The sequence below is a fragment of the Ischnura elegans genome, chromosome 12 (assembly GCF_921293095.1).
Source record: "Ischnura elegans chromosome 12, ioIscEleg1.1, whole genome shotgun sequence".
NCBI lineage: Eukaryota > Metazoa > Arthropoda > Insecta > Odonata > Coenagrionidae > Ischnura > Ischnura elegans.
This window is the reverse complement of record NC_060257.1, coordinates 16805366-16824849: the sequence shown is the minus strand read 5'-3', so window position 1 is coordinate 16824849 and position 19484 is coordinate 16805366. Positions and strand designations below refer to the sequence as shown.

General features: G+C 37.1%; 1 protein-coding gene across 1 annotated transcript in view; it reads left to right on the top strand.

Annotated features, from left to right (window-relative positions):
- Positions 1-19484, top strand: part of LOC124169557 — a 166730-nt gene that overhangs the window by 64718 nt on the left and 82528 nt on the right. The window contains exons 3-4 of the mRNA XM_046548197.1: positions 5661-5737; positions 10122-10292. Of these exons, the coding sequence (XP_046404153.1) occupies positions 5661-5737; positions 10122-10292 (248 nt within the window). The remainder of the gene's footprint in view (positions 1-5660; positions 5738-10121; positions 10293-19484) is intronic.

The window sequence follows — 19484 nt, the reverse complement described above, 5'->3', positions numbered from 1 at the left end:
TGCCCTTTTCAAAATTATAATTTAATTTAAGTTTAATTTAAGACTCCTCTCCGAGCACCCTTCGCCACACGTCTATTGCTCCAGCTGGCGGGATAGTTTTTCGAAACATTTGTTATGGTTTTCCAGCAGCAAGTACTGAAATTGCTTTGTGTCCCATTACCGTGTGAAATTGTGGAGCAAAAGTGTACTTATCACAAAGCGAGTACAATGCGCACTAATCCCTAAGTTACACATACTATAGATTATTGCTTCAAGCCGCATACGTACTGCCAAAAGGGTTGTAGTCGTAACTTCATCGTCAACGTCCACTTTCTTGGACACTCTAATTAGCAATACGATCCGTCGTATGAAAGGCTTCCTCGACTCCACAAGTGTCTCCGGGGTTTCGGAGAAGAGTGGAGTGAGGTTATCCCTCGGCTACTTGTAAGCATGGATCTCTTACATTGCTCCAATCAGGTTATTAATTGGTATCTGAGACCTCAACATTCGAGTGATCTGAAGAAATTGATTCGAAAATAAGAATTTACGGATAATTAATGGACTCCCTTATAAATAAAGGAGATGGAGTTGAAAATTAAAAAAGGAGATCAGAGAACTCTATAGAAGTATTGATATTATTGGTGAAATTTGGGGCAGAAGAATAGGATGGTTTGGCCATGCGCTGAGAAAAGACGGTAGTAAGATGAAGGAAGTTCTAAACGCAAGCACAAAAGTTGGAGCGGCTGTATGTCAACTAGGACATAAGTGGGCCTGAGAGTGAGTGAGTTTGTTTGGGAAGGCTGTGTATGAATGCTAGAATTTTTCTGCTAATATCCCCGTAGTCAGTAAAAAAGAGCTACTATGAAGTGATAAGTGTGGGTGAATGGTACGTTTTATTTTATTCCCTTAAGTCAACAATCGTTTGCAAAGGAGGTGTTCGCGAATAGGAAGGAGCCTATGAGTTGATCGTTATGTAAGAGTATAAAGAAAAGGATAGCGAAAAGTCTGATGTTGAATGTATCGTTTTGTGGTGTGGAAACATGAACACTTAAAAAGAACGACGAGAAATTACTGGAGGCTTTCGAGATGTGGGTGTGGAGAAAAATGAGGAAGGCAAAGTGGACGGAGGAGGAGGTCCGACGAAGTCCTGGGTACGGTGGGTGAGGAGAGGCAGCGTCAAGATGACATACGGAGTAGAGAGGAGGTATGGATGGAGCGAATATTGAGCGGGGAGGGGATGTTGAAAACAAAGTTAGAGAGAGGATCGTTAGGTAAACGAGGAAGAGGATGGAATGGAGTGGACCTTATAATGAATCGAAGATGGAAGTCCATGAAGGGAAGAGGATCTGCCAGAATACTTTATAAATGCTCCATACTATGGAGCTCTATGAGGCGTTAGAGATGTGGGTGTGGCGAAGAATGGAGAAGTGGAAGGAAAGGAGGCGTACCGTCGAGTGCTGGTCACGATGGGTGAAGAGAGGCAGCTTCTAGATGAGATACGGAGGAGAGAGAAGGTATGGATGGAGCGAGTACTGTGCGGGGAGGGGATGTCGAAAAAAAGGATATTGAGAACAGTGTTAGAGGGTAGAATATTGGGTAAACGAGGGAGAGGAAGGAAGGAGAGAGGAATATAATTTTAAGGTAGTATGAAAGGGAGTAGGCCGTATTGTGAATTGAATAGGCCCAGGAATTAGTCCATGAAGGGAGATTTCCAGATTACTTCGTAAATACTCCAAGGAAATCTACCTTTATCGGTAGAAAACTCAAATAAATAAAAAGTCATCAATCCGAAGATAGGTTTGGAGGAGCTCTCATCTCAGGTCCTCTGCAGCTAACCGTTTAGTATTTCTTCTCTTTTAACACCGTAATAATGTTTCCTATGTAACCCCTATTTTTATTTCTATCGGAAAATATATTTTGCGAGTGAAGCCACTTACGTTTTAGTCTCATTAGCTATTTTTTGGAAGCACAACCTTCTTGTGTCCGCATTTTTAAGTCCAGCTTTTTGTCAAGGTTAAGCTTCGCGAATTCGTTGTGTCGTACTCATTACGTTTATCATGCGTTATCAGCGAAATATAACCCAGATTATTTTTCAATGTAATCTATCTATGGATGATTTTTTAGTCTAAAAATAATCTTAGCTTAGAATGAGGTTAGGTAGCTTGAATACGAAAAGAGATATACTTTTTAATAATAATGCAATAAAAACTTAACTAGCTGCAAAACTACATTAAGTTCTGACGAATATTTCTCGGGTTTGCATCCAGGTTAAAGCTTTTATTAGCTTTAGTGTAAAGTTGGACTTCCATTAAGTAACACATCCTTGAGGATGGAAGATAAGTCGTCTTCCGAAACGTCGGCTTGTATAAAAGCTTTAACCTGGATGCAAACCCGAGAAATATTCGTCAGATGTATTCACCAGGAAAATTTTAAATCGTTTACATTAAGTTCCTTATATAATTTTCGAGGGAAAGAATACATTTATGCGTAAGAATCCCTGATTTTATGTCTTTTGGGTATTCTTTTACGTCATTATAAAGTTCATATGCATGTAAAGTCGTTTGGTCACCGTCATTAGATTTAAAGGAAATAATGAATCCGTCTGTGATAAGTGTTTGAGAAATTTCTGCTCTACGGTTCCTTTTTGTGAGCTATTGTTGGGGTAAATTTTGCAAATATGTTTTGTTTGTACTATTTTGTTTCAGAAAAAATATGTGAAGTTTAATGAAAATTAGTTAATTCTTTGCCATCCTTATTACATGGGGCGTTGACTGATATGAAAACAACATACGTATCAACTCGATGAAATTACTTCTTCATTTTACTAGATTAATGATTTAGAAAATTACCATTTGACGCATTCATAAAAAATGTCGGATTCCATTGTGGCAGCGTATCATTCTGCGGACCGTAACCGAGAACGCATTTTTATCCGAGTAAATTCACCATATCAGCCTTCCCAGCAAAAAATATTCTAAAAAGTATGCTATGGAGATTGAAATTTGCCAACAATATACGTTGTACTGCTTTCGTCAAGTTAAATTCCTGGAATCATAAAAAAGCACCGTCATGAATCAGTATACTGGCTCTTATTAAGGTACCGCTTGCTACTGTGTCTTGATTTTACGTAAAATCTCTCTCGCCAATGGCAATAGTGGATGAGGTAGACGTTGGATAGATCGAGTCTCGAATTTTAGGATTTTCGCGTCCCGCATTCTTTATTACAGCATCATTTTGGTGTGTAATTTGCATGTGAAAAAGATAAAATGCTCATCAATATGTTTAATAACGACTCGTTTCAATCACCATGAAAGTATATTTGTAAAGTTTAATTTACTCCGGAGCACTTGCACAGCTTAGTAATTGAATCACTAGTTACATTTGTCATATGACGTTAATATTGGAGCATGTGTACTTGTATTGAAGTAGATGAAAATTATTTTGTATAAATATTATATCCTTTGTTGTAAAACTATGCTTTTGGATTATAGGGGCAGAGCAGATTCAATCATTCGTCTCTATATTTAATGTTAAGTGTCATTGTCGTTTCGCTTGCTAGCATTATCCTTTGCTGATTAGATATATCGATTTCTTTCTCATGACCTCAATTATGTAATAATTAATACAGTCTTGGAGTATAAGTCTGGGTATGAAATGCGAAATGTTTGCCGACGTTTCGATATACTTCTAATATCTTCTTCAGGGCTATGAATAATGGTTAAAATAAATTCATAGATGAAGTCATGAACGATTTTACTATTTTTTACAACAATAAAATAAGAAATATAAACAGGATTCAATTGCACAAAAATGAAAAAGTAGAGACAAGAGTTTGACGCATGCATGCAGTATAATATATGTAGTTAGTATGACATTTTTGCATTTAATTCCCAGACCTGAACTCCAAGGCTTTTTTAAATATTATGCTTTGTGGAAATGCATCTCCCATAGTGCTTGCTCTTTCATATTGTTTCCTTTTAACGCTATTTGCACCACCATCATTTCGTATTCACCCTTTCTTCCAAAGTTGGCCCACTCTTCTTATTTATCCACCTCACTCTTTATTTACTCATTTTCACTTTGTTTGTGCAATGCCTTGTGTTTTGACGGTATCTTTTTTTATCATTTGCCTCGGATTCTAATGTATCGGAGGCTCCAGTTTGAATTTACTACACCTCCCAACCTCCTCCTTGTCTCCGCTGTTTTCTTTTAGGTTCTCCCTGTGTGTGTCTGTGTGTACGTCCACTTCCCACCAATCAGTTCATCCATCAGCCTGCTCGCCTGTCCGCGCTGTCCCTTGACATACATGCCTTAAAACAGCCGCATTATACACAGGATGTTAAAAAAATGCATGTCCCTCTGTAATACTCTGGTACCTAGGGATGGTGTGTAAACAATAATTTTTTAAGCCTATCATTTTAAAATCTTTATTTTAGAAAGTCTTCGAGGGTAAAACACGTGAAAATTCTGGAGACAAAACGATAGCACTGTTCGGCCAGCTATTGCAAGGAAAGAATAACTCAGTATTCAAACTTTTTTTCAATTAACTTTGGTTTATCGTCTTATTCGTGATACAGTAGATGGTACTAGTGAAACTTTTGTCGTATTATGCTGTTTGAAAGAGCTCTGTTTGAAACTAATATTTTTATATCGCATCAAAGTATACAGATCCCCTTTTAGAAACTTCAATTCGAAAATAAAACAATATATTTCATTTTTCCTATCGCATTAAATAAAAAGTATTTGTTTTTTTTTTATATTTATTACGATTATATCTAACACTGATATCAGTAATTTATATTTTTTTACATCTTTACGTATTTTTACATCGAAGCTTGAAAATTCAGAGTGATTAGGATCCACATTCAGAGGTATAACTGCATATTTTTCTAATTGCATTTACTGTAGAAGCCAATGTACATGGTAAGTGATTTTAAAGTATATATTTATTGAGGAAAAAAGCATTATTAACCATAAAGGGATCTGTGCTAGAAACAGGTCCTGTTTAAGGTAGGCCATCTTATTGTTAGTGGCGGCTATTTTCAATCGCTGAATGGCCATAAAAATGGAAAATTATGTATATATTTTCTTATAAAAATTTTACATAAACAGGTATCACTTTTTAAATCGTCAAGTCATGTCTACGAAGAGTAGAAAAATGAATGTTTTTCAAAGTCCAAAATCAGTGGAGATTCTGCATATTTTTCGTGTTAATTTTAGTGTAGATGTACTTACTTACTGATCCAATATTATGTAGCATATAGTAATAGACAGTATAAGGGTAATTAATGACCAAGAGCTCTGAGTTAGGTAATCAAAAGAAATCTTCGAGGAAATCCGACCAACTTCGAGTATACTAATTTCAGTCGGAGTATCAACTAAGTCAAAAAATTGGCCAACCACTATTACAGAGGGAAACGTGTATATTTTTTTTACCATCCTGTTTCGTTCCATCCGGAATCGAACCCGTGCTTGTCACCTCGCGGTCACATTGTGTGAAAGGGGTCTGTCTCTTTCTCGCTATCACTTTCTCTTTCTCTCCTTTTCCAACTCTCTTTTTTTCTCTTTTCTCTTCTCTCTGTCCCTATCCTGTCACACACACTTCCCTCCACGCACCGGGATCGGAACCCTGCTCCGTGAACTCGTCCCAATGGATGTCGGCCCATGGATGGACGATGCAGCCAAAAGCTCAGCGATCGAGAGAGAATGGAAATGGAGAGGCTATGGTACCTCTACTACTGCTGCGTCTGCGTACTCGGTGAGTGACTCTGAAATTCATTCCATAATGGGGAATTCCACTGAAAATGGATGATAATGTGATAATAAAATATCCGGGTGAACCGGAGTTGGAGCCCCTTATTCGCCAATTGGTGGATTGGCGACGGTTTCTAGAACTATTTTCCCCGCGCGTTATGGTTATTAAATTTTTATCAACAAATCGGATTTATTGTCGAAGTTACCATTTCATAAAACGTTCGAACATGACTTCAGTGGAAGTGGATTACAAAAAGAATTTGGATGAATGTTTTTCAAGAGAGGTAAAAAATTCTAGCGGATATTTCGCTTTATTGCTTGTTTACGGACGAAAGTGTGTGTTAAATTGGTGTATGAATGAAGGTTTGATTGCGTCAAGTTATGAATGTCCCAAGTGTTAAAGGCAAATGAAATTAACTAAGAGACCAAAGAAGACTGATGGGTATGAATGGGTATGTAAAAATCAAACTCAAAATAATCCGCATGAATGTTCACGATCTGTAAGAAAGGGTTCTTGGTTTTTCAATAGTCATCTAAGTATATGTCAAATTTTTAAATTGACTAGTCAATGGTTAGGGCAGTGTATACAAAAGTACAATATGGCAGTTTTGAAAGTGACGGATAAAACAGTGACTGATTGGTATAGTTTTTGTAGAAAAGTGTGTGAGACTGTATTGAAAAATAGTTCTAGAAACCACCGCCAATCCGCCAATTGGCGAATAAGAGGCTCCAACTCCGGTCGCGCCCAGTTAATGACGTTAATTTCATCATCAGTCATGTACAATATTTATCCTGAATAATTTACAGGTTTAAAGAACGTATGCATGCTGGAAGATGCAGCACAGTCTTGACAAATAGCGCTTATTACTTTTTCGTCTTCATTATCTAAGGCGAATTCCACAGTATTAGAAAATTATTAAATTAATGTACCTTCATAATGTTCCCAGAATGGGTCTTTTCGAAGTCGGAGTCAACCATTGCGCAATACACGCACCGTAAAACTATTAAACTATTCACAACTGTTTTTACACACCCTTCAAGTTATGAATCAGTATCATCGTAGATGTTTGTTATCGTCGTGACTGTTTTGTTATTACTATGGAGCGAGTCTGCTTTCTCGCATTCTGACGTCACAGGGCGTTCTTGTATCGGAAAAGAATTTAGTAATTTTTGGGAACTTTGAAGCTTTCTGGCAACAAGAATATTGAGAATTGTGAAGTCATATTTCGCATACGTTAATAAATTTAACTTAGTTATCTAGACATGTAAAAAAAATTACCTTTTCAATTTTATGAGAGCACCCCATTATGTCCGCGAGAAAACTGAAGGTAAATTTGGGATAATTTCTTTTAGAAAGATTGTAGAAAACGTTTTGGTTAATAGCATGGGCGTATCCAAGATCAAAACTAAGGAGGGAGGGGCAAGCCGTGGTCGTTCAAGTTGTTGCACAGAAAAGGTTATAGGGAAACCAACATATTAAGAAAATTATGACAGTGGATTATTAGTTTATAAAATCATTTGTTTGCAAAAAATTAATGGCTTTTATTTTAGGTCCATATCTTGTACTAATATCAGTTTTCTTCAAAAGAAATTTGATAAAAAAATTTCGTATTGAGCTAAGTTTATTTTTGCTTCTAGTTGGCCCCTCCTGCCCCCCGCTGGGTACGCCAATGTTTACAAGTGATCTCAGGAATCAAGCCATTGACCTTTTACTTCCCGGACCTCTATGTTGTCATGATTTAAATATTTCTATGGCAATTCCACCTAAGTTTACCGAGTTACTTACACCTAGCATCTGGAACCTCAGAGAAATTCCCGTTTACATTTTAAGGAGGGTGGATGACGGAGATTAAGGTGGCACGCATGAGTGTGTTTATATGGCGTAAATAGAACATGCCCCACGAATAAAAAAAGTTAGTGTGAATCACAAATCTTTGCTGGGAGTTGAAAAATTCATGAACACACTATAACTTGGTCAAAAAGTGTTCACTTTTTTATTGCAATGTTCATGCGTATCTGAATTGTGTGCCTACTTTTCGTGCTCAGTAAGTGCCTGTAAAACTCAATCCATTATGATATCGGCGATAAAAATCAGGGGAATTTCGTTCATTTTATGATAATTTAAGTTTGCATTACGGATACTTGAAAATATAAGGAGCAGACATTATTTTAAATGCTGGTAAACAACTAATGTTTCGACTAGATTTAGTCGGAACGTACTCTGAATATTATAAAATTTATCTTTCTTACTCCGTGGAATTACCGGAAGGTTTGTTTTGGTTCTAAATAGAGAAGGTTAGGTATTTCAGTGTATGGATTAGTTATTTATGCCACCAAGTATGACTTAGGGTGTAATTTTTCACATTCCTATTACCGGAATGGCTACAAAATGTAATTTTCCTTTTTTTGCGGGAAACACACTCTTTTGCAGAAACTGGCTAATGATACCGTTGTCCATACCGCAGTAAAAAGTAATCATTTATTTAAACGACCAAAGTTCCTGACGTCACTTTGACAATTTGCGGCAGCTTCATGATGGACCACTTTAGCCGCTCAGAATATCATAATAAAATCGTTTTAATGGTTTTCAGAAGCCATAGTAAAAGAGTTATTTTATCGTGCTACCCCATTATTCATCTTTTAAGTGCTATAAAATTTTATGAAAGCAGTTTGAAGGCATGAATTACTGAGGCGTACGAAATAGAGAATTTTTTTCACATTGTGGGTACCTACCTTAAATCGGTTATATAAAAGAAAAATGGATGCAAATCACTCTTTCTAGTTTTACGATCTTCAAACAGCCATTTCAATCTGGAACAACCACTTTTGTATACGTGTATTCCTTCTTTACCTTCGCTACAAACTCCACCAATACTATCCAAAAAATTAACTTGAATTACTCTTTCAATTATTTTCCTGAATTGAGTATATCAGCTGAAAATCAGCAATAGGTATGCGTTAAACGTCATATGAATACTCTAAAACTCCCCTCAGGTATGTTTAAAATGTTTCTTCCATGGCTTGCTCGCTTAATGCAACTTAATGTATGTAAAGTTTTTAGTAAAAAGACCATTGAAACTGAATGAAGGATTCCTTTCTGTAATTCATGTTTTTTCATAATTTCTTCTCCTCCAACCTTCCGTTTCGATGAATACTCTCTCTAACAAAGTCTTTTATGTAGAATTATTCTCCTAAATCGATCTGTAGTGATATTTATTCTCAGAAAATAAAGTGCTTCGCTAGTAATTATCCAAAATTGGCCAGACTTGCGCGAAAAGCATAACTCGTATTGGACTTGCCTTTTAAATGTAACAGTGTCATTAAAAATCGAATTTTTAGAGCAAAAGGTCATCGTGTGGTAAGATGTTATTCATGAAAAACTATTTTATTGTATGACATCTTTGAATGAAGCCCTTTTGAAGAGACTCCATGGTAATTTAACCTTCTTACTTATACGATAAACGGTCTTGCAATTTTGACAATGATTTGCTATGTTGCTATCACGCAATATGATGCCGAAATTATCATTATTTTGATGGAAAATTTTAGCAGCTGTGTGACGGAAAACGTTTGTGGTCCCTGACTATGTAGTGCACTCACAATTTTCCAAATTCTTGAATGTAAGGTTCTTGTATCTTAAACCTTCCGTGCATTTTTTTAAATTGGGATGATTGTATTTTACATAGAAATGGCTTCGTGCTCATTCTCGAGAAGAGTTAAGTACTTATATCATAAATTCATTTATGAAGTATGTATAATGTTAACATTTTCAGGAACACTCTCAATAAGTATTTTTATAACAGAACGCATTGAGGCTACATGAGTAAGTTTTACAGCCTTCTGAAATGTCCTGATCTGTACCCTGCGTCATCATTATGACTTTTTTTAATTTCCTCAATCAATTTGTGCGTTGAAGACTTTGGTATAAGAATACATATATTCCCCCAGCATTTGCAGAGAGGTACTTCCTTATCCCCACACTCAATTTGGACCTGTCCAGCGATGAAATGAATTCCTCCATTTTTTCGGGTCAATACTCCCGCTATATCTTGCTTTCATTATCTTCCTGCCCCGGATTTGACAAAATTAAACCCGGCGATGTAGAGCAAATTGAACGAATGTTCTCCAAAAAAAATATCGCATCACAAAATTGAAAGAAAAAAAATGAACGAAGAATTACGTCCACAATGGTGGAAACACGGTCAAGCAGTTGAGAGGTAATTTCTGCGAGATTATTTATAGTTTCTTTCCCCCTAGGGATGCGGAGCGAATGAAAAAAAAATGACGGGCGAAAAGCGAATAGGGAGGGGTTATGTGGGGTAGGAGAAAGGAAATTTTTCGGAGTGGGCTCTCTGTTCATAGTCGTCAGCGTCCCTTGCTTATGACAGCGGGTGAGGAATTGCTGGCTCGGCCTGACAGAGGGGGTGCTTGTAGGGGTGGAGGGTTGAAGCAGGGGTTGGAGGAGAAGCTGGTGTGTGAGAGCACTGAGCCCTTTGTTGGATGGCCACCGGGAGTGTGGGGAGGGTTGCGTCATGCAGGGGCTGATTCAAAGGGACCTGGTTAAATGGGGGAGTGGGCGGGAGGGGGTCAAATGGGCCGGTGGCGGGGGTCTAATGGGACGGTGGTCGGGGGTTAAATGGGGGCGGCGAAAGGAGTAAAATGGGGTTGGTGGGAAAATTTCAAGCGATGCCATCGGTTTGCCCATATAAGTAGAGCGGCTAGTTAAAAATGCATGTTTTATTTATGAAGAGTTGGTCTATAAATATTTTATAAGCAACCTTGTTAAGGTTTTTTTCTTTTTTATGAATGATTCACCAGAGATTTTGTGTTATAAATTAGGATCTATCACAAGCAGTTGGATGTTAGCGTGGAAATCGTTACAAAATCGAATATGAAGTAAATATACTAAAGGCGCAGCATTAGCTATTCTTAAAACAGCAATTTAATGGCAGAGTAAGAAGCAATAATTAGTTTAAAAATCGTGCTCATAATAATCATACTGGTACTAGTCCGTGCGTATAACGGAAGCATTCAAATATCGAAAGCTCTCGAAATATTATAAATGGAGCATGTAGGAGCTTGAGGGAAGGTATGACATGGAAGGTAAGATATGGATATTTGGTCAAAATAAAACCCTGTACTCTGATACTGTATTCTTTTTCATAAGTGTGACTTTTCGTGATACTCTCCATGTATGCTTTTGTTATAGTGTATAAACATTATCTTTTTTGCGATACCTGCTGATACAAATAGTTCAAAATAGTTGTCACATTATACAATACATATTTTATCAGGGTGATCTTTTTTCTTCTAATGCTATAACTCTTACTGGAAATTTGATGACTTGGTGAATTTTAATTTCTGGCGTTAATAAAAACTTTACTTGAGCTATGCGAAATGCCTTTCTTGATTATGGCGTTCCTAATGAACCGTTTTTGTTGTTACATGGTTTAAATTCATTAATTGGTCGGTTTTTACCATGCACTTTACCTACCATATGGGCGGTGGGATTCAATATTAACGATGGTTTAGTCGTAAAAATAGGGTCTACTTAATTTTAATGCTATAATTTTTCTTTTAGGCTATTTATTCATTTTTTTATTCACGCAGGCATCATGTTGTGACCAGAAACAGCTGGGATAAGCTTCGATTCAATAAAATTTCGAGTTTTTTCAGCATTGGACGTATCGTTGTGTTATGCGATACGATAAAAATCTTTATATGCATGTGTTTATCATACATGCGTTCATACTTGACTGTATGATCCACGTGACAGCGTTAATAAAAATGCAGAAAGTATTTGTAAGGAGACAATGTCCTTTTTAATGCTGAAAGTAATTGATTGCCATACGATGACCATGTTTTTTCCCATCATTTGTCATCTTAGCCCTGCGATAAACCGCCCTTGATGTCGAGCTATTCAAGGTATTTCATTATTCTTCGGCCTCCCATGTCTTTCAATCTTTTCAACAGAGGAGAACAATGCCAGACTCCTTCTAACTAGTGTGCATATTATCTCATATTTAAAGTGGTACATTAGGTCCTTGGAATTTGTGCAAATTCATGGCATTGACAGTCTTTTTTTCTTCAGTGCCATTTGTTGGGCTAATTTTGAAACTAAGTACAACGTAGCGATCAGAGTTGTCGCAGGTAATATCATGATGGATATTTCGTGGCATAATAATCAATCGATTCAAGCCATATCTTCCCGTTTTGACTGGTAGCTTAACGTTAAATGGCAAATTGTATGAGTGCATAAAATGGTCGCTCATCGTTATAAAACGTCAACGAATCGGTGAAAATTAAAAATACGTATATTTTAATGCGTTTTTATCGTATTCTGTCTAAAAATTATTGATAACTTCTTGAATAAATGTAAATTATTTTCCTCAACAAAATATATTTTTCGAGATTGAGATGAATAGTACTCTCCTGACCCGCTGCGCGTTTAGATAACAAGTAATAAACTTTTTTGGACTAAACGTTTAATGATAGCGTTAAAGTCGCCTCGAATTGCAGTAAATTGTAATTAAGTATACCTTTTTGTCATGATATGCATACTATTACTGAACCGTATAGTATTTAGAAACCAAAATTTTACTTTTTACCGTTGAAGAAATTGATAACGCGTAAGTTTTTTGACAAACTGTACAAAACGTCGGCAGCAAGCGTATCATTAATACCTCTTGAATGAAAACGAATCAGTTATTCTTATACTTCTAAGAAATACTTTGCAAATCCCTAACGCTAATTAGAGAAGTATGATTTGCGATTCTCCTCTGTTTAAAAGATTGACGACATCGGAGGCCGGAGATCAATGAAATACCTTGGAAAACTCGACATCGAGGGTAGTTTATTGCACGTCTTGGGTCCAAATGCTGTGTGGCTATTCACTGAAATATGTACATACTCTATCATACTTCTCTAATTAGCGTTTACACAGCTCATGTTTTAAGTTTATTATCGGGTTCTTGGAATTTTTTCAAATTTATGCAAATTCATAGCAATGAAAGTCTTGTTTTCTTCAGCACAAGTTGATGAGCTATGTTTGAATCTAAGGGCTCTTTAGCAGTAAGATTTTGTCATTGTTTATTCTCAGTACTACCATGATGGATATTTTTTGGCATACTTAATAATAAATTCATATATATTTTCTTATTTTTTATCATTATAATAAATTTATATTTATTTAATAAAGAATTTAAGTTGTATCGAAGTGAGGATGTCGTATTCAACGCACTAATTAGCCGATCGTAAAAGCCTACCCATTGTGAGGCAGGCAGGGTGAACTCCACAAGTGTCTTCGAGTTTTGAAACGGAGGATGGGGAGAGGGAGTTCATCCTTCGGATATCCCGCTAACACCAACCCCGCTTGAGTCCCTTTTTCTCTCTCTCCGGCCAGATCAATAGCTCGAGCCCCATCTCTTAAAATCCCAGCGATCGCCCAATGACGGCGAGAAAAATCACGCCTCAGGATATCCACGCTCAATATTCATTCTCGAAGACTACATGTGAACAGAGGCCTGTTGAGAATTGAAAACATCGATGGTCATTTAAATCAATCGGTACTTAGGGTTTCGCATATCACAGTTCCACAGTTCAACGAAAATATATTTTCAAGTTCGACGAAAGTGATAAAGTGACAGAGGTATTCTGGCGAACAGTTTATTATAAATTTATTTTCCCTCAAAGAGAAAAGGACTTAAATAAATAATACAGGGCGCGTTCCTAAAGTAAGACAAATGAATTTTCTGCGCCGTATCTATTGGTCGGAGTGGAATCAAACTACTTATAGTAGGTGGAATCGACGCTAAGCTTTACAAAAAAATCCAGTTTCATTACTCTTCAAGCTGTGGAAGCGGCAGGACGCCAGTCATTGTAAACAAACATCGACAATCGAGAAAGTTTAAGTTTTGTCCTAAACTGAAAAAATCTCTTGAAGAGACAAACAAAATGATTCATGAGGTTTACGGGGATTCTTTTCTGTCCTACTCACAAGTTTTGAATTGATTAAAGGCCTTAAAGAAGGACCGGGAGGAGGCAAATCCCCAAAATCGCAAGAATGAGTGAATCAAAAGTGAAATCAGTGCTTATTATCTTTTTAGACGGCAAGGAAGTTGTCTATCCTCTATATTATTTCTACTGTACAGATACCTTTTTCTCAATTTATACGCAACCAAACTCTACAAATGAGGTACCAAAATGCACAGAATTTATCAGAGAACATGCGACGGCATATCTTACTTCCTAAATATTGCCACTGCTTCCTAAAATTGGTTTTTAAATAATTTAGAAAAAAAAACAAAAATAATCAACAACCGGTAAATATTCCTGACGTTAATGGCGCACTATCTGATACATTTGTTCATTTGCAACAATATCTCGCATTCTTTAAATAACTTTTATCAAAATGCGGCTGATTCCACATTCAAGTCTCCTGTTGATACGTAAGTATGAGTCATCATGTGCGTTTAACAAAGGATAGTGTAATTACTCCCAATGTTGTTTTTAAAGAGGTCCTCTGACCTCAATTTGTAAATGAACATTCGAATTAAATTTGCACATAAGACCCTGCCTTTTTTTGTACATTTTAAATTTAGAAACATGAGATATCCCTCTGTGGACCTGCATTGAAAAGAGCGGGGGAAGCCCGCTGGGAGCGGGCGCATCACGCTCGTAAGGAATTTATTTCTCAAGAAAAGACATTTAATACTGCTCATACATGTTACATGTAAGTACTGGAGCGACTCTGGAAAACGATCATCAAGACGAGAAATGACATCTCCGTTATCTGGCTACTCCATCTCGTCACAGCGTCTTGTCACAACGCTCTACGGGTCCACGAGTTCCTGGAAAAAAGGGAGATTTAAACGCTGCCCCAAGCCCCTATAGTCCAGAAGTCACTCCAGCAGACTTCTTTCTATTGCCTCGGATTAAGGGATTCCTAAAATGAACCCATTTTTCGTACTTAGAAGAGAGGCAATCAGTCGTGACGACGAACTTGCGAGAGGTCACCCAAGAAGCCTTCCTGAGCGCGTACCTGATATGGCAGATTCGCTATAAAAATATGTAAAACCCCAAGGGAAGTACTTTTAAGTAAAAATGTTTGTACGAATATTTTCGGTAGTTTCTTTGAAATTCATTTAAAAAATCATTAAATTACTTACAGAACACGTCCTGTCCTACGCTTGCAGCACGTTTACGCAGTGCATTTTTTCCAGAGATACTATGACTGTCGCGCCTAAAGTCATTTGATACGAATGCTGCTTCATAAGGGCTATTCTTACACGATTTTGAGCATCAGTCAAGCGTCGGTCTGGCGTTGTGTTAACTTGCCCTGTGAAGTGGCCAAGTTTACGCAATAGACTTGGACCTAAAAAAAAAATTTTATGGTTAATAACTCAAATAGCCAACAACTGCATGCGTATAATTTATTTCATTGACTGCTTTATAAAACCACAATGCCCAAAATTTCTTGAGCTAAAACGTAAGATAAGTTATTGAAAAAAAATCCGCGTATACGTGGTCCGATCCACCCTATGTAGATTGAATAAAGAAAATGTCTTTCTGACAAGCAATTTTGATACTCATTTACGTACTTTTATTGAATTTGTATCCTTATTTTATTATAATAAACTAAATATGATTAAAAGTGATACAGCCGCTTTTGATTTATAAATGGTGTAACTAAACTGTAAGTTCATTGATTGTTAGGCGTTACGAAGTTCGCCGGGTCAGCTAGTATTGAATAAAAGTGGATCGCATTCCACTCATTACCGCGTCGTGCACATTTTTTTAAAGCTAATTAAAATGCGACCGAAGCGGCAATAGAAATTAGCCGTATATGTGATGGAATTGGGCCTCTTCTATACAGTTTCCTTGAACCTTATGCTCAGAAATCTAGCATGGGGGCTTAACACCTTCCAGTTCGATTTATTTTCCGAATATCGTGCTCCTATTCTCTATTTATTTTCTGCGGTTCTTTTTCAAATGGTAGGTAATGAAATGATAATTTTGTAATTTATAATCAACGTAGGACCGTGAAATAAAATGTGGTTATTAAACATGGAGAACACAGCTATCGCTACTCGAATAAAATCATTTTAATCCTTCCAATGCATCATGTTTCATTAAATATGAATTATTTTGTATACTATGACTGTTTTAACATTGTTAAGCTTTCAAAATAATTATATTAATTCTCAAAATAGTGCTAAACTTATGATAATCCGATGACGAGATACACTCGTCATTACAGCGCAAGGGGTTAAAAATATGAAGAAGGTTTCGGAGATTTTACTTGAACAATAAAAAGTTATGGTACTTTTTCACACGATTTATTCAAGACGACCGGTTTCGTCGCAGAGACGACATCATCAGGTACAGATATCGTTTTATTAACAGTTACTTTGTTGTTGTTTATCTGGTTGCTATTACGCGTTGGTAGGAGAGGGTTGCGTTGGGGTTGGAGCGTTACTCAGCTTCAGGGGAATTTCCAAGAGGGGTAAATAGTTGACAAAAATATTTTCATTTGCTAAAATTCCATTCTTGATGTGCTTCCTAATCTCCAACTCCTCCAAGCAGTCCATCCTTCTTCCCTTTTTCTCAAGGTGGAGAATTTCCGGAACAAAATCGCTCCTGTGGTCACTCTCCCATAAGTGTTTCGCGAAATGCGAAATTTGTCTAACTCCCCGTTTCTCAAATGCCTTCCGTGTTCCTCTGTTCTTAATCGGAACGAACGTCCAGTCTGGCCAATGTAACAGGTCTCACAGTCACTGCACTTGAGTCTGTAAATGCCACTTCTATCATTTATGTCAATTTTATCTTTCGTATTGCATAATAACGCCCTTAAGTTAGATGTGTCTTAATATGCAATTTTAAATTCTTCTCTGGTGAAAAAGTACTTAAACTTTTTATTGTTCAGAATGGATTTTCACAAAGTAAAGCCAGAAACAATCGAGATTTTACTTGTTAGATGACAGAGCCACCTATGGCACCTAACCTAATTAGAAGAAATTGGTGGAGTAGTCCGGCGGAATTTGGAGCGGGATATTTAAGGGAAGTGATTGAGTTCTCAAAGGAATGAGGAAGGTCCGAGTGCTGTGGTCAGCTTATGTCTGGATTAAATTACTCAATTAGATCGTGCCCTACATATGTCCGCTGTTCCCGGATCGCGGTCCGGTGCAGGCATGGGTTGGTGGACGGGCGGGGAAATGTGGCAAGAAAGTGGAGGCCAAGGCAGGAAGATAGAGGCCGGCACGAAGGTGGAACGGAGTGATGGGATTGTGTGGGATACGTAGGGGGTGGGTTCAGAACCACTTTGGGGCAGGAGGGAGTGGGAGACGGACAAAAAAGCTGCCACTGCTGGAAATCCATTTGAAGGAAAAATAGTTAAAAAAAGAAAATATGGAAAAATAAAGAAAGGATGAAGAAATTGTTGAACGATTTATAATCAAATATGCAAAAAAGATAGCAAAATCATGCAAAAAAATGATGAAAAAATCATATGACAATAGCAAAAATTGTAAAAACTGAGAAAAATCAAGAAATATGATAAAAAGTTGGTGAAATTTTACTGTTAGTTGCCCGCTTGGACTCTTAGGTATAAGGACACATAATAGCAAAGAATACATTTTACAATTACAAATCAAAACTCATACAACAATTAATAACAAAACAATAAACAAAGTTAACAAAATAATAAACAGCATTATCAAATAAAAAAACACAAAATGGTAGTGGGATAGACCAGGGTAATACCATACTGCGGGGCAATTTTACTTATTTCGAAGATGGAATACAACTTAAAATTAAATATTCCATCTTCGTTTTTTCCCTTTGCAATATCGTTCATGACTTTGGGGTATTACCTCACTGACAATGAGCGGTATTGCCCCTAACTGGTGTAATGTATTACCCCAGCACTCCCTTACTCTGCACGGTACAATACCGAGTAAGTAAGTACCGAGTAAGGGTTTTGTAAAATGGGTTCAACACTCACAGTTAAATTTTCCGATTATGAAGCAAAGAATTGCTTGGAAATCGAATTTCCTTCGAAATAATATTATTGCTTCTCAATAAAAATTTTCAATGGAACGATATAATATAAAAATGCTTAAGTACTATCAAATAAAAAAACGCAGAATGGTAGTGTTCATAGAGTGGTGCGAGGAGTAGGGAAAAATTGTTCTCCTTACTTGCTTACAGTGTTCATCCCTCTTGATCACTAGTAGTCTGTTTTCTGTCATCTCATTCACTTGCGCTGAATATGTAACTCTGGTCTCTTCAAGGCTGTTGTACACGAGGAACCTCATTACACAGGTTAGCACTGCATTCATTTCTCAATCTTGCGTGCAATGATTATTGCGAAAACGAATGGATTTACCGCTTTACACAGTAGGTACTCGCAATTTAGCATTCATTCACGAAATTTCGTCGTCTATTGAGTGCGCGAGTAGCGAGTTACTTGTTAGAACAAAGAACAAACGAAATTCAGTGCGCAACGCTGTTGAAATACTCTTGTTCTATTTAGTGTAAATGCACTGGCAGAAACGTGATTATCCTGAAACTTAAGCAGAAACTAATATGCGTACAATTAACAAGGCAAAACAATGAAATGGGAGACGAAAATTCCTCGCATAGTTAAGATTGCTTTCGCCACTACGAAGAGTTTTTACTTTTCCGCGACGCGCTCTAATCGGAATAAGACGGAAATCATAATCGTAAATTGCACATTTTCCACGTCAATCAGATTCATGGAATCCTCTAGAATGTTTTAACGTATATGTGAATGGATGAATATACATGGTGAATTTCAAGTCTCTCGAAAATGTAAGGAACGTACACTAAAGATCAATCAATGAATCATTCACTCATGAAACCGGTATGGCAGAAGAATAAAGTTTATGCGTCGCAAACCTTCCCATAGTTCAATACTTAATGTAACACATATGCATAACGCGCGAAAAACGTAATTCTAATGATGTATGATCTTAGATTTACCCGGCGTATCAGGTGCAGAAAAGTTTCTCGGGATTTCCACCGGTTGATGTTTCCAATGTCTCCCGACGATTCGAGCAGCGACTTGCTGTTCATCCTCAAGGGATCTTCTGAATGCCGTTCTTGTAAATTTGACAAGTATGTATACACTCCATGCCATGGTCAGGTGTAATCTGATTGGTTCATGCGCGTTGTGCTTTTCCCGCCATTTTTGTTGCATATAAGGGATATCAATATTGGTCCACAAGCATCGCTGATTTGGAACCCAGTGTCTCCGTTGATGTTGTTGCTTGTTAAATTTAGAAGAACGGCATTCAGAAGATCTCCTGAGGATGAACAGCAAGTCGCTGTTCGAAACATGGAGAATATCAACCGATGGAAAACCCGAGAAACTTTATGCATCTAATGATATTCCCTTGCGTTTATTTAAGTACATATCTCTGGAGTATCGCGAGACATTTTTCAAGACACTATGATAAATCACTCAAAGTTGGGAAACCAAATATTTTATGTAGCTACTCGGAAATTTATTATCACACAACTTGCCATTTTCACATCCGGTACTAATTTATAAGTAGAAATTACTGGCATTTTTACTCATTTCACGAGAATATTCTGAATAATCTTCATAATATTCATAGTTTCCACTGCGACGTATATCGGGAAAAAATTGTTGAAATTGCGAGAATGCAAGCTCCGAATTAGAGCAGGGGTTATTTTACCGTCTCGCATCCACGCATTCTCCCATGCGT